The 13983-nt window shown below is 45.7% G+C and overlaps 1 protein-coding gene across 1 annotated transcript in view; it reads right to left on the bottom strand.

Moving 5' to 3' along the window:
- LOC121461327 (maestro heat-like repeat family member 5) overlaps positions 1–13983 on the bottom strand; it is a 75083-nt gene that overhangs the window by 37275 nt on the left and 23825 nt on the right. The window contains exons 5-6 of the mRNA XM_041672345.1: positions 2231–2390; positions 1033–1085 (exon numbers count right to left, since the gene is read on the bottom strand). Of these exons, the coding sequence (XP_041528279.1) occupies positions 1033–1085; positions 2231–2390 (213 nt within the window). The remainder of the gene's footprint in view (positions 1–1032; positions 1086–2230; positions 2391–13983) is intronic.

The raw sequence follows: 13983 nt of genomic DNA, 5'->3' as shown, positions 1-13983 counted from the left end.
ACTTCCAACCATGAAGTTTTATACCCTTTCTAATATAAAAAGCTTTTTGTACCTCAGGATGTTCAAATGTGTTTTCATTAACATTCAAAAAATATTTTCTAATTTTCCTTCCGATATCTTTCCCCTACATTTTACTGAGAAGTGAGTTGTTTACCTTCCAACCATTTGGAATGTTTTCAGATGTATTTTAACACTGACCTTTAGTTCATGTTTTGGTCATAGAAAGTCTTGTTTGGTTTCGGTCCCTTTAAATTTATTGGGCGTTGGTAGGTAGCCAGCGTTTTGGGGGAGAGAGACAAGTCCTATTCATAGTAGCGAGGAACACCCGTCAGACAAATGTGCCTAATGTTGACTCTGGTCTTCCAGTCCTTGCTGTTTGTTCTGTTTCATCTCCTCAGCCCACTCCAGCTTCTCTGCCTGCTGCCTGCCATGGTGCTGATGACCAGTACTGAGGGACGAGCCCTTCACAACCACCTCTAACCCATTTCACAGACGAGCAAACTAAGCCGCAGAGAGGCAAAGTAAGTCAGCCCAGGCTGTCGTTGCGAATAACTGACATTGGACTCGAACCCAGTACAAGCCCCTCACTTGGGAGAGGGCCAGAGATAGGCTTGCCCTGACTCTACTTCAGGCCTTGTCACACAGTCAACCCCAGCCTTCCTCCATCCTTCCTAGGTCTCAACTCTGGCCCCTGTGTCCTTTCCGGTCCCCCAAGTGTGAGTGGCAAGAGTTTGTCTGTGTTGAGCATCTGCTCTGTGCTGAGTTTCTTGTGACCACCATTTAAATTCTGGCTCCTCTAGTGACCTTGGTCAAGTCACCTCCTGCCTCTCTGCTGTGTGCTTATCTGTAAGAGAAATTCTCTGTCTATGGCCCTAGCACCCCCATCCCCCCTTCCTCTTTTCCACTCCTTCATCCTCCCCCCCCCCTCTTTCCTCCTCCTCCAAAGCCCCAGCAGGGGTTTCCACATGAGCTCACTGCCTCTCCCTCACTGATGACCCTCAGAAGGTCTAGGGCGACAGGTTCCCTCCATACCTGGAACAGCAGATCTTTCCAGCTCTCTCTGTCTTCTTTCTTGAGAAGCTCCTCTGTGGGAGAAGGGGGCAGGCTACAGGCCAGGTCTCACACATCCCTCAGACACCAGCCTGCTCCTGCCTGGTGGGATCCACAGGGAAGTGCGTAGGGTAGGAGACTCTCCAGTAGGAAGAACGTGAGCTGGGATGGGGATCAGGGTCCAGAGAGCTGGCCTGTAATCTTGGCACTCCCTGCATGCTGTGCCCAGGCAGGCTGTCTGCCTTCTCTGAACCTTGTTTTCCACTGGTAGGTGAGTGGAGGGACACTTTTGAAGCCCAGCCCTTTGGGATGTGCTGTGGTCCCCTCATGTGTGGAAATATAAGTCTGGGAGGGGATACTTTGTGGGACTGGAAGACCTTTTGAGAAATCTGGAAATTCTACCATGTAGGGAGGGCTTACTTTGGGGGTCCTTCCATCCAGCCTACCAATTTGAAGAAGGGCAGGGTGAGATAAACAAGATCCTGCTTGGGTCCAGGCTTGAACACAAACTCTCTAGAACTCTTTGGAGCCCCCCACGTCTCTTCTCTGCCTGAACTTGTTGGCTGCCGACCTGTGGCTCCCAAGACCTGACTTAGATAGGGCTCATATTGGCTGCCGCTTACAGGAAGCCCTCTGCTTAGCCCCTACAGTGACCTTCTGGGCAGCTGGTTTCCTGTCGCGGGCCAGCACCTTCTCAACTGGGCATTTATAAGGATAGCACATGCTTGGGTAAGGAGTGATGAATGAGAGCAGGCAGAAGCTGAGGGTCTGAGGTGAGGCAGCCTGGGTAATCCTGGCTGGGTAATCACTACTTCTCTGAGCTCTCATCTTCCTTGTGTGGCCAAGGGAGGGGACCAATTAATCAGCCACTTAGGGAACAGTCAAGGCAGAATGGCAACTTCTGGACCAACTCCTGGACCGACAACCATGTGAATCTATCAGACAGTGGCGCGGAGGCCCTTTCTGCCTTGTGGGAAGGTTCCCTAGCATGGCCAAGACTGCTAAAGGCTCTTGGGACATGGAGCTCAGAGCTGCTGAGAGGGCCGGTTGGACTGCAGGGGCTTAGAGCTGCAGCCTGCATGGCCCATGTGTAGCCACAGCCATGGAGGGGTGGTCCCAGAGGCCCTTCCCAGTCTCCTTCCATTGCCTGGCCCTCAATCTATCCTATGGCAGCACATACCTTGGGAGGACAGGGTGCCCATCATGTACAACAGGCTGCGGTGTGGGAAGACACCCGTCAGGAGCTCCGTCTCCAAGTGCTTGGCCACTGCTGGCCACGAATGCCGGCAGAGGGCCAGTAACACATTGCTGGCTGCATCCTGGTATATATCATCCAGTTCCTGGGCCGGGCGAGGGTGGTCAGGGGGAGTGGGGACAGACGAACAGGGTGAGAGTGGCCTAGACCGACCAAACTGGGCACATGTATTGTCTTTACTAAGCCATCTCTTGGATAGAACACAGACTAATGGAGCCTGAGATGGGCCCACTTCTGATGCTGGGCTAGAATCTCAGAACACAAGCACTGTTTTTTTTTTTTTTCTCTTCCCAGCCTTTGCTACTACTTTGACCCTGCCTGGAGCTTCAATCCCAATCCAAATCTTAGTCCATTTTTAAAGCCCACTCCCAGGCCTGTGATCAGGACATCATTCACAGGGCCTTGGGCTAAAGTCACCTTTCCCATGGAACCTAGGCAGCTTAGGATGTCACCCCCTCTAATTCTCTGTCACCATGAGCCTTGACCAGAGGCCACGTTTCCACCTGAAGCCCTCGGCCTGGACAGCCAGTGTGTGTAAGGCTCCACAGCAGAGTCTGGCCAACCAGCTCCCCGTCTGCGGCATGAGGGTCACTCCCAGATAGCCAGGAGCCAGTGTCTGCAGCCTGGCTGAGTGCGACACAAGTCTCTCCTCAGCACGTGTGCTGTGCTTTACCGAACCTGCTCCCACCCACTCAGGGTGCTGTTGGGTGGGACTAGAGAGAGGCCGGTGCAGCAGGGCACAGCTGGCTGCATGCATTTGATGGCTGGGCAGCATCTGTAGGGATAGACGTCTGAGCCCCCCCTCCCCCCACTCTTCCTGTGATGTAGGAAATTGTCCTATGAAATCAATATACCACTTACAGCTTATTATAGGCATGGCTGCGAGAGCCTCTTGTTAACACACTGGATTGAAACTGATTTTGCAATTTCAAAAAAAAAAAAGAAGTCCCTCATCTAAAACTATATTTAGGAGATTAAAAAGAGGGAGCAACAGCAATCATGTTCTGAAAGCCAGGAGCGGAAGGACAAGGGAACCGAAAACAGAGAGCTTTGTCGGCAGCAGGGAGCACACAGGTCTGGCTCCTCTCGCTCAGCCCCATCCCTCCCATTCGGAGGAAAGGATGATCCTGGCTCCCTAACCTTTGGAACTGGGGCAGTAGTGAAGAGTCTGGGAGACAAGTCACACTGGGCAGAGCTCGGGATGTGACAGGGACGAAACCACTCAACCTGCCACCCAGTCCACCTGAGGAACAGCTGTGGAGAAGCTAGAGGCTGAACACAGATAAAAACATCAGGTGAACTCTGAGGCCCAGGGAGCCAGCTCAGTTGGTAAAGTACTGTGGAAAGTGCAAGGATCTGAGTTCAAGTCCTAATAACCATAGAAAAAGCAGGGCATGGTGATGCTTGTAATCCCAGTGCTAGGGAGGCAGGGAGAGGCGGATCCCTATTGGCTGGCCAATCAGTGAGCTCCAGATCTCAGTGAGAGCCGGTGCCTCCTGAAGAAAGTCACCCGAGGTTGACCTGTGGCCTCTGTGTGCATGGGTGTGCGCTCGCGCACACGGGCACCTGCAGACACGTGAATATGTATGAATGAAAAAATAGAAGACTGATGGAGTCAGAACCTGGAGAGGACGTGGCGTCCCTGAACGCGACACACAGTATGTGGTGTGACAACATACACCTTTAGCTTTTATGCCCAGTTCCTTGCTCACAGGTTCCTCCCCAAGGTACGGGCACAAAATCTAGACTTATCTTCCATGTCCTGGTTAGCTTTCTCTTGCTGCGAGAAACACCACAACCGCAGCACTTGGGGAGGAAAGGGTTTATTTCACCTTGTAGGTTACAGTCTGCTGTGTGAGGGAAGCCAAAGCAGGAACTCAAGACAGGAGCTTGAAGCAGAAACCGTGGAAAAATACTGCTTGTTGGCCCTCTTCTAGGTTCACAGTCAGCTACCTACTTACATAGCCTGGGCCCGCCTGCCTAGGGATGGTGCTGCCCACAGTGGGCTAGGCCCTCCCACATCAACTGGCAATCGAGAAAATCAGACGTGCACACAGTAGAGGGTCCCTGTTCCCAACTGTATCAAGTTAATAAGCAAGGACGAACCATCACATCCCCAAAGGGCAGGCTGCAGAAATCCTCATTTTTCCTTGCTTTTTTGTCTGGGTTGTATGACTCTTCTCCTCCTCTTTTATTATTATTATTATTATTATTATTATTATTATTATTATTATTATTATTATTATTTTGGTTTTTCGAGACAGGATTTCTCTGTAGCTTTGGAGCCTGTACTGGAACTAGCTCTTTTAGACCTGGCTGGCCTCGAACTCACAGAGATCCTCTTGCCTCTGCCCCTGAGTGCTGGGATTAAAGGTGTGCAACACCACCCACCAGGCTGACTCCGGAGGGAGTAATGTTGCACGCACACCTGCACGCACTCATGCACACACGCACGCACGCACACACGCACACGACAGGAAGCACCTGAGCACACGGCCCTTGAATGTTCCCCCTGCCAGATCATTGCACAGGAATAGATTATGCAGAGGAACCAGAAAGGTCAGAGTTCACAGAGCTTCCTTGATAGCTCAACACAGAGAAGTTTCTGGAGATTGGGAGCACCTGGAAAGGGCAGGGATGCTTATTTCCTTCCCCACACCTCTCTCTGCGCATGTTTATCTGTATGCTTTGCAGTATCTTTTGTAACAAACAAATATGCTCGAGAGAGTCTCCCCCGAGTTCCCTTAGCTGCTTGAGGAGGTGGGTGTGGGAGTCCCCATCAGTGACTGTTGGCCAGGGGAACGGGCATGACAGCTGGGGCTGTGACAGTATCTAAAGGGGGCAGGCAACCTGGGGACTGAGCTCCAGCCCAGGGAAATGAGGCCACCACCAGGTAGAGAGTATTGGAACCTCCTTGTTTCTTTTTTTTTGGGGGGGGGGGGGATGCCCTGCTGCTGGGTACAGCCACAGAACTGCTTGATATGGGAGTCACCCGCGCCTCTCCAAGGTCACAGGCTCCTGAAGTGGGAAAGTGCAGACAAGATGTCGGCTTTCCCCAACACCCAGGGAGAAATTTTGTGAAAAAAAAATCAAGATCTCTTGAAAATGAGACTTCTGAGTAAGGTGACATGTTAGAAGCTGCCTGTGTGTGACTGTGAATGAGAGGTGTCGGGGTAACAGAAGGCGGATTTTATTCCAAAGAGCAAGTGAGAGGAGCAGCAGGGCTCCTGAGAGAGGCAGGAGAGAAAGAAGCTGAGCAGAGAAACAGGAGAGTCTTAGCCCCGCCCCGGCCCCTCCTCTGCTGGAGGGAGATGCAAAACCTCACGGTGTGTTTGTTACAAAATTTGAAAGAAAAGGTCAGGAGAGTTGGAAGCTGAAGAGATGGCTCTGCATTAAATCACACACTGCTCTTGCAGAGAACCCACATTCAGGTCTCAGCGGTCATGTTGGGCGGCTCACAGCCACCTGGAACTCTAGCATCAGTGATCCAGCGCCCTCTTCTGGCCTCTTTGGGCACCTGCACTCACATACATGTATACACATATACATATCATTAAAAAAATTAAAATAAGTCTTTAAAAATTATTAGTGTGTGCATAAGCACATGCACTAAGATATGCGTGTAGAGATCAGAGGACAGTTTTGTGGAGCTGGCTTTCTATTCCTCTGCCGTGGAGGTTCCAGGAATAAAGCTCAGATCTCAAGGTTTACATCAAGCAACTCACCAGCCCTGGGTTGTTTATTTTATTTTACTTTTAAAAAGCATTTGTATTTCCATCCCCCTTTTATCTTTATCTAATGTTGTTTAAAAATTGTTCTTTCTTGTTCAGATTTCATCTCTTGCTCCCTCCTTCTTCCTTACTTTCTTTGCCTTTTTCTTATTTTCTTTTATTTCAGCTCTCTTTCTCCCTTTCCTGTCCCCTTCCTTTATTTCATTCTTCATTGTTATCATACACACACTTTCTTGTTTACCACAATCATTTTACTTTCACAGGCACTCTATCTATAACATTTTATGTTTTATTTTCTAGGGTTATTGGTGGCATGGCAGTTATCTTTAATTGATTTTTAGTTATGTTTCCTTATCTGGTTTGGTTTGGTGCTGTCGCTGTTATAGCAGGTTGTTTTCTCTTCTCCGAGTGGTACTTGGGGTTAAACCCTCAAAGAGAGAGGAAGACTCTGTAATAAAATCGGAAGAGACAACTGTCCCAACAGATGAGCAAATCACAGCTCAGAAACACAAGAAACATGAAAAAGCAAAGCATTGTAACTCCTCCAAAAGACCATGCCTCTTCAACTACTAAATCAAAGATATGGAAATAGTTGATATGCCAGAGTATTAATACAAAATACAAAGTGTCATCAAAGTGGATCCAAACAAGCAGATCAAGAAGTAAGAAGGCACCTTAGAACCTGGTCAAGAAAGTCAGCAATACTGAAAAGTTCAAGAAAGCTGGGGCAAATAAAACAACAGTTGAATAGACATGCTGGAAATAAAAAACTCTGTATTTCAAATAGATCACACTGCAAAGGAAGAACCAGCAATGGATTAGGGCAAGTAGTAGAAAAAATATTAGGAATCTAACACGAGGTTGAGGAGATATTTTATTCAGAGACTAATAAAAGAAACCAGTAAGTGTAGCCGCAGCTTGGGAATTCTGAGGCACAATCACAAAATCAAAAATGAGAACTGATGGGTGGGAACAGGGCCAGAATACAAATGGAAGGCACAGAAAAACTATTCAGTGAGAAATATAGCAGAAAACTCCTAAATCCAGAGAAAGAGAGGGCATCCACAAACAAGAGTAACTTAGAACCCCAAACAGACTGACTAGGAAATTATAGTTAAAAAGCCAGGATTATGGAACAAAGGTACAATGCTGAAGAGAAAAATGCCAACTCAAAGACCAGTTGATCAGACGGACACCAGACTTCTCCGGCAGAAGCTTCACACCCTCTTTTAAGATCTAAGAGTATCTAGGAAGGTGAACATCCAAACTGGCTAGGCTCCCACAAAGCCAGCACATTACGTAAGATCAAAACCCTGTGCCATTGTCCTTGGCTTCTCATCAGCCCTCATTGTTCGCCATGTTCAGAGAGTCCAGTTTTATCCCATGCTTTTTCAGTCACAGTCCAGCTGGCCTTGGTGAGCTCCCAATAGATGAGCTCCACTGTCTCAGTGGGTGGGTGCACCTCTCGTGGTCCCGACTTCTTGGCTCATGTTCTCCCTCCTTCTGCTCCTAGATATTGTTGGAGGGGGGGAGGACCTAGGACTTACCACAGGGCAGGGAACCCTGACTGCTCTTTGGACTGGAGAGGGAGGGGGAGAGGAGTGGGGGGAGGGGGAGAAGGGTGAGAGGAGGGGGAGGGAAATGGGAGGCTGGGAGGAGGTGGAAACTTGTTTTTTTTTTCTCCTTTTCTCAATAAAAAAAAAAGTTAAAAAAAAGATCTAAGAGTAAAAACTGCCAACCAAGATCGCCATATCCACCAATTTTACCTTTAAACATCAGTGGAGGAATAAAGACTTTCCATCATAAACACAGACCAAAGGAATTCAATGACTACTAGGCAATGTTGCAGAAGATGAGATAGTCACAAATCCAGAAGCTCAGAAAAGAGTGAGTTTCATCAGAGACAAACAAAGGAGAAGTAGGAAATGATCAAACACGCCCAGCTCAATAAACAAGCAAAGCTCTGTGATAAATAAGGGAGAAGAAAAGAACACTGCCTAAACTGAATATGATGACAAAAACCAAACTGTAAGAATCAGCAAATACATTTCAACAATAAACTAAATATAAATGGTCTCATTTCTCCAATTAAAAGGCACAGACTTGCTGATTGGATTTACAAGCAAGACTGATTTGTTGCCTATAATACACACAGTCTTCCTAAAGACAACACAGCCAGTTGAGAACATTGATAAGTGTTCAGAGTTTACATTATGGGCAAGTCAATCCTGGCAGGAGAGCCTGTAAAAGCCAGAGTTGTTGACTTCTTTTTGCTGACAATTATTTTTATGTATATGTGAAGAATACTATTTTAGGAAATATTAAACTCCTCCTTTTTTTTTTAGTAAAAAAAAAGCAGAAAAGGAAGATTATTCAACATGGCCACAATGAGAAGAACAGTTTCTTTTTTTTTGTTTTGTTTTGTTAATTTGAGTCAGGATTTCTCTGTGTAACCCTGCCTGTCCTGGAACTTGCTCCCAGGGATCCACCTTAGAGACCAAGCAGGACTTGAACCCAAGAATCCACCTGCCTCTGCCTCCCAAGTACTGGGATTAAGGGCGCATATCACCACTGCCTGGTTCCACTCAGTTTTAAAGCGATTCACCGTTAAAAAGTTCAAAAGACTTAAAGTTATAATCAGTGAGGAAAAAGAGAAGACAAGTATATAATACAGCCCCATGGTGTCGGCTGACTTATACCAGAGCTGGTATGTTTTCTCTAGTAGATATGTGTATGTCAAATGTGGGCACAATAAGCAATTCTGTAAACAATGGCAACATTTATGATTGAATCATTCCTGACAAATTAATTTATGATGTTTTCAAAAGTTAAATTTAAAATGCAGTCTGAGATATATAAAGCCTACACAAGCAATCTAATAAGGAGAGTAGTCCTGTTGGCAAAAAGGAAAAAGAAACATGCCCACTGGCCAAGATATACACAGACTAAAAGTGAAAGGGCAGAGGTTAATATGCCAAGCAGCAGAAACCCAAAGCAAGCACGAGAAGCTACTCAACCACCATGGAGCTTTCTCCAAAACAGATCCCATTTTTAGTTCATAAAGCAAGTCAGGACGTGCAGAAATACACAAAATAAATGTATTGCACCTTATCAGACCATAACAGAACAAAACTAGAAATAAATATGAAGAAAAACTATAGAAACTAAGCAAACAGACAGTGGCTAAAATGGTACACTCTTGAAAGAGTTGCTGAAGAAACTGTGAAGGAAATTAAAAAAAAATTCCTAAAACTCAAATGAAAATAAAAACATGGCTTCCCAGAATGCAGCAAAGATGATTCTAAAAGGGAAGTTTGTGTCTGCTTACATTAAAACAACAACAACAAACAGAAAGAGAAATAGCTCAAATAAAAAAATTCAAGGATGGACCTCAAGCTCTTAGAGAACAAGGACAAGCTAGCCATACAGCGAAGAGATGGGGTGAAGATTGGGGAAGAATAAATGTGATGGGTGTATAATAACAACAAAAGTAATCAGTGCACTGATGACTTGGTTCTTCGTAAAGATAGACAGTATTGCAAACTCTCTGTATGGGACACAGAGGCCTCTGTGCTCGCAGACATGCACTAGGGGAACCTGGAATGTTAACCACACGGTACTGTTCCTTCAAGGGAAAGAATGAAAAATGTGTTTTCTGCCCAAAAATCTGGGGCAGATGTGCTTTCTAGCCTGGCGACCTTTGCACAATCTGTGTGGCAAGGGACTGTCTTGGCCTCAGACCCTCGTCCAGACCCTTCTCATAGACTTGTTTTTCTCAATCAATAGAGCTCATCTTTATGGAAGATGTCACAGGCGCTTTACAAAGAGTTTCCATGCAGTCACAGCTGATCTGTATTTCACTTACTTTCTTCCTCAAAGAGATTTGGGTATGCCTTGCTGTTCACTTGGGATTTAGTTCATCATTACAAGTATAGTTTTCACCAGATTGGGCTGTGCTGAAATAAGCCTAAGATAAACCACTTGGGGGTCAGATTCCTGAGATTTAAACCAGCCTGGATATTGAGTGGTTTTGAGATGAACTCCCAAGGCTTCATACTCTACTGCTATGAAGGTTGCCGAGATCCCTGCGATTCAGCAAAACTAACCAAAAGAAGAAAATAAGACACAAGTAAAAATTATAGATGAAAACTGGGGGATGGGGGGATAGAAAGACATTGTAACAGATACCAACACAATCCAGAGGATCATTAGGGAATACTTCAGAAGAAATGGACACATTTCTAGAAACATATGACCTGACAAAATAAGTCAACTGTCCAGAAACGACCTGTATACAACCTAAACAAATGTATAAGGAGCTGTGAGGGCCAGACAGCAATGAGGAGTCTCCCAACAAAGGAATATCAGAACTTGATGAACCTTTAAAGAATTAACATCAGGGCTCCTCAAATTATACCATTCCATTGAAAGAGAGAGACTATCCCAACCTCATTCTACAAACCATTATTATCCTGGTGCCGTGACACAATTTCTGGCAAAAGTAACCAGCTCAAGGGGCGATGGGTTGACTTTGGCTCAGGTTGAGAGGGTATTGTCCCTTGTGGTGGGGGAAGCATCGCAGAACATGTGGGTGGGATTCCTCACGTCCTGGGTGTATTAGAAAAGGAGAGAACTTGAGCTTGTATAGGATAATTCTATCACTTCCAAAGCCTGCTCTCCAGTGGCCCCTTTTCTATAACAAGGTCCCACCTCATAAAGGCCCCATAGCCTCCTAAAACAGAAGCACCAAGAGAGTCTTGGGAAAGAGTAGTCCAGGGCGTAGCTGCCTCTGCCAGGCTGGTGAAGGACAGCCAGCAACTGAATAGGCAGTGGGCCTTCTATAGGGCTTCTTAGGGGCGGAGTTTTGCCAGGGAGAAATTTTTCTGCTCAGGGATTGGTCAGTTGGTCAGGGACAGAGATGGCTCTGATTTCAGATCCTGCCTGTGTTTCTGTCACTGGTTCTGGGTTCAGAACCAGAGTGGGTTTCTTTGGCTGCCCCTTTTACCCTACAGTGTTAAGTGGCACTTACTGTGCCATCCTAGTACGAACATGGAAGACAGAAGGGCTGAGGGTGATGTGGAGAATTGGGGCCCAGCTCAGGAGGTTTCAGAGAATAATATTGGAGACCATTCTTGTGATATTTTGGCAACAAATGTGGCTGCCTTTTGCCTTTGTCTGAAAAATCTGCCGGAGGCTAAATTGAAGAGTTTTGGGTTACTATCATTGGCAGAGGAGATATCAAGACACAAGGATAGGTTGTGTCCCATGGTTACTAGTGATTACCCAGGCAGATCTGTAGTGACAAAGGGCAAACAGGACAAAAAGAAACGGAAAATGCACAGTTTGAGGAGAAAAGAATCCAAGGGAATGTAATGTTGGAGTGGAGTCCCGTGTTCCAGGGAGCACCACGTTTAAAGAAAAGCTCCATGCTAAATGGAATAAAAAGTGTGGTGCTCTCGGGGCAATATCGCCCCTGGGTAAGCTTCCAGTCTATGAGAGGGAATTAGAGGAAAGCTTAAACAGCTAAGGAAACCCATCAACAAAGCAAAGCTGATGTAAATGTAATTCAAGGAGGGGTTCAGGGTCCAGCCCCAGCCATGGGAAGAACTTGACAACTTTCGTGGTTCTGGCTTTAGAGTAAAGAATACAGGAAATGGGTGTGGAATTTGCCTCTGAAGCCAGGCACGGGTCAGGGGAGGCTCTGCACGGACACCCGGAGAGGCCATTGTGTGAAGCTATGAAGGTGACCCCTGGATTGTACTGGAGACCTCAAGACGTTGGGGACCTCAGGGCTGTGGTGCACCTGCCAGGGAGAGCTGCAGGCTGGGTTTGGAACCAGGCCGAGAGAGAGAAGTGTGTTGCCGTCAACAGCGCTGGGAGGAGATGGAGTTCTGAAGAGTGGTATCTTTGACAATCTTGCTTTGATACAGCATTTTCTCAACGTGCTTCCTTTCGGAATGGTAATGTATATTCCGTGCCATTGTTTGTTGGAAGTATGCAGTCTGTGGTTTTTTTTTTTTTTTTTTTTTTTTTTTTTTTTTTTTTTTTTACAGAGAATTACAGGCGAGAAGTTGCCTTGAGTCTCAGAAGAGACTTTGGACTTAGAAGCAGTCTTGAGACTGTGAAAGTCTCTGTGAACGTTTGAAGTTGGACTGAATGCATTTTGCATTATGATATGGCTCCTCTAAGCCTTTGGGGGGGCCAGGGAGTGGAATGTGGTGGTTTGAATGAGATTGGCCCTCATAGGTTCATATATTTGCACACTTGGTTTTCAGTTGGTGGGCTATTGGGAAGGATTAGGAGGTGTGGCCTTGTTGGAGGAGGTGGGTTTTGAGGTTTCCAAAGTCCTTTCTAAGTCCAGTCTCTCTCTCTGTCTGCTGCCTGTGGATCAGGGTGTAGAGTGCTTAGCTACTTCTGCCTTCCTGCCACCATGCTCCCTGATGGTAACAGACATACCCTCTGAAACTATAAGCAAGCCCCTAATTATTATTATTAAATAATATTAAATTTTATATAATATATAAAATATTATAATTATTAAAAAAATAAGAGTTGCTTGGTCATGGTGTCTGTTCACACCAACAGAGCAGTAACCAAGACAATCACATACCATAATCAAGTTGTTTTCATTTCAGGGATGGAAGGATAGTTTAATATATGGAAATCAATTAAGTGTCTATAGGATATAAATAGAATCAGGGACGGAAATCACATGAATAGATGCAGAAAGGCAATTGAATACATTCACATCCCTCCAAAATAAAAGCTCTGAAGAAGAGAGGACTGAAAGGAACATCGCTAAATGTGATACAGGCCATGTATGCAAAGCCAACATTCAATAATGAAGACGACCGAGAGCATTTCCACTAAAATCAGGAGCAAGATAAACACATCTGTTCTTTACACTTGTATCCAGTATAGATCTCGAGTTACTTGTTAGTGTACAAAGACAAGATAATGAAACAGAAGTGACAAAAAAGAGGAAATGAAGAACTCAAAATTATCTCCATCCTGTTTGCAGACGACACGCTTCTCTACACTACACACCCTAAAGACTCCACTAGGAAACTCCGAGATCTGACAAACACTTGACAGAATAGCAGGATACAGAAATCAACATATAAAACCGTCGCTTTCTGTCAGTAATGACCTTCTAGTGATAATGCACACGCCAAGAAAGAAAGCAACGAAACAAATCTCATTCACTATAATAGCCTCAAAAACAGCTAACAAAACCAAGGATAAACCCAACAAGGGACATGAGAGACTTAGACCATGGAAACCGAAACACTGCATAATAAAGAGTTTAAAGAAGGCCCTGGAAGGCAGACCTTTCACTGTAAAACTACTTGCTATGTGCTATGGGAACTAGGCTGAAATTTAAAAACACACAGACAGACAGACAGAGACGGGGCCACAGGGCCATCATTGAGACAGGAATGCCAAGCATGCCCCGCCTTATTGTGCTCAGCTTATATAGGGCTCTGGCCATGCCCCAGCTCTCTGGATCTTTCAGCTGCAGCCCCACCAGCCTGCCATCAGGGTCTCGTGCTCAGAGCAGCTGCAGGCTGCTCGGAGCAGACGAAAACAAGTTGTTTACAAGAAATTCAGGGTCTGGCGGTCCGCAGTCCCCAACATTTCACTGTTAATGGATTGATGGGACTAATATTATGAAGAAGGTTATATTACTAAAAGATTCACTACAGCCCTTATCAGAATTCTATAGATGCTCTTTACAGAAAGAGAAATCCTTAGATTCATATGGAATCACAAAAGATGCTGAATACCAAAGCAAGCCTAAGCAGTGTCAGCAATGCTGGACTATCATATACCTAATCCCAAATTCTACTACAGGGCCTCAGTAACAACACTAATGTGGTACTGATACAAAACCAGATGAACAAACCAGAGGAATAGAAGAGAGGCTCCAGAAATAAACCCATACAG

Source organism: Microtus oregoni, unplaced genomic scaffold (genome assembly GCF_018167655.1).
Source record: "Microtus oregoni isolate MIOR12 unplaced genomic scaffold, Mior012 000022F_ref0000154, whole genome shotgun sequence".
Taxonomy (NCBI): domain Eukaryota; kingdom Metazoa; phylum Chordata; class Mammalia; order Rodentia; family Cricetidae; genus Microtus; species Microtus oregoni.
This window is presented reverse-complemented; position numbering and strand designations above follow the sequence as displayed.